Raw genomic sequence first — 1,745 nt, forward strand, 5'->3', positions numbered from 1 at the left:
CCATGAAGACTTTGATTTTATATCGGGGACCCGCATGCGCAAGCTGGCTCGAGAAGGACAAAACCCACCAGAAGGCTTCATGGCTCCTAAGGCTTGGACTGTGCTGACAGAATACTACAAATCCTTGGAGAAGGCTTAGGCCTCTTATTAACCACAGATCAACCTTTGACGCCTGATTTATTTACGAGAAGGGGACCACACAGTCACCGTTCATGTTGCTTTGTTGTGGTGTCTGTCAGGAAGTTCTTCTCTGAAAACAGACTTTCTCCTTAACTTAGCATCATTCTTTGCCTGTACTTATGGGTTTCATTATGTTCTGGCACCTAACTAGCTGCTGTTTTTAATGTCTTCTCTTTTATTACAGTTAATATTCTTGCAGTAGGATTTTTAACTTGTCTTTTTTTTATATTTTATTATCTCTGTCCTATGACATCTGCAGCTGTTAAATAGATGCGGCTTTTTCATATGTTATTTAAATTGTTGGGTAGTGTCTGGTTTTAGTAGTTTGTAGAAGAAAATGCAATGGTTAGATGCTTAAGTGTGGCTAGATTATCTATAAATTGAAAAAGTAAATAAGTTTTAAGATATCCATAAAAGTTTCCTCATCTTTATCTCATCATCATCTCCAGAAGCACTTAACATTAGTTTCTCACTATATGCAATGAAAAAGCAGAGTTTTTTATGTAACATAATTAAATTTTTTTGCTTTCTTCCTTTATTTTTGGGATTCATTATGCTGTCTGGTGATTCTCTTCTGCTGTGAACCTGTGAAGATGGCCAAGGAGTGAATAAAAAAAAAAATCTAGTTTTTGCATTGAATTGATGACTAATCCAGATTTCTTATTTCTTTATGTATGTGCTTGTTGCCATAGATATCAGTAGGGCATGTTTTATTCATCTAATATAACTGGAGAGTTTTTGATTACAGATATACTTGTTCAGCTTACTAGAACTTCAAAAAAAGTGTGTCAGACCAATCTTGAGTTCCTGTTTAATTATTGTAAGAAAAATAAAAAAATCCTTGTATCTTGGCATATCCTGTGATACAAATGTTTAGTCCTGAGGTTAATTTTCTGGCTATATTTCAAGGTCTCCAAAGAGTAATCTTCTTTTCTTGCTTCAGCTTTGCTTGCTTGAAAGACAAAGCATATGTTCTTTTTCTAGGATTCTTTGAAAATCCTGAAGCTGGTTAATTTGTTATGTTTTCCTTTAGCAGTTAACATTTCACATAAAAAGTTAAAAGTAAAACACTTCAAGAGTAAAGTAACGTTGACCTGTTGGGATTGATAACATTGGGATCAATATCGGAATCAAGGATTTGCAGGTACTGTGTGTCAGTGCAAAATTCTTAACCAGTTCTAGCCTTTTAGCTAGAAGGTATCTCGTATCCCTGTCACAGAAACTTACTTTTCTGTTCTTAACAGGAGGAACCAGCTCAAAACTGTTTTTAAAATGTTGATGCTGGCCTGCTACTGAGCCTGGGTGAAGCGTATGTTCATCTAGATCTTTTTGGAGACGGGAAAGGTTGTGATGTAAGGATGTAATGACTGGAATTAATGCTACTTGCAATCTTTGTTTACTTGTTTACAGTAAACAGTATTTAAGACATACTTTGAGAATTACTTCTCATTTCTTCCTCTGCCTCTTTGAAGAGATGTAGAAAGTATATTTAATGGGATTCTTACCTCTGGCTCTGAAAGAAAGTAAGGCAGAATTAGGAAAAGTCAAGAGGCCTGTTTATTAGT

At 35.3% G+C, this 1,745-nt stretch overlaps 1 protein-coding gene across 1 annotated transcript in view; it reads left to right on the top strand.

The window, feature by feature from the left end:
* Positions 1–587, top strand: part of PAPSS1 (3'-phosphoadenosine 5'-phosphosulfate synthase 1) — a 37,794-nt gene extending 37,207 nt beyond the window's left edge. The window contains exon 11 of the mRNA XM_010015926.1: positions 1–587. Coding sequence (XP_010014228.1) covers positions 1–139 — 139 coding nt within the window. The 3' untranslated portion in view covers positions 140–587.
* Positions 588–1,745: the final 1,158 nt, after the last annotated feature.

The sequence above is a fragment of the Nestor notabilis genome, unplaced genomic scaffold (assembly GCF_000696875.1).
Source record: "Nestor notabilis isolate BGI_N333 unplaced genomic scaffold, ASM69687v1 scaffold6766, whole genome shotgun sequence".
In the NCBI taxonomy this organism is placed as follows: Eukaryota; Metazoa; Chordata; class Aves; order Psittaciformes; family Psittacidae; genus Nestor; species Nestor notabilis.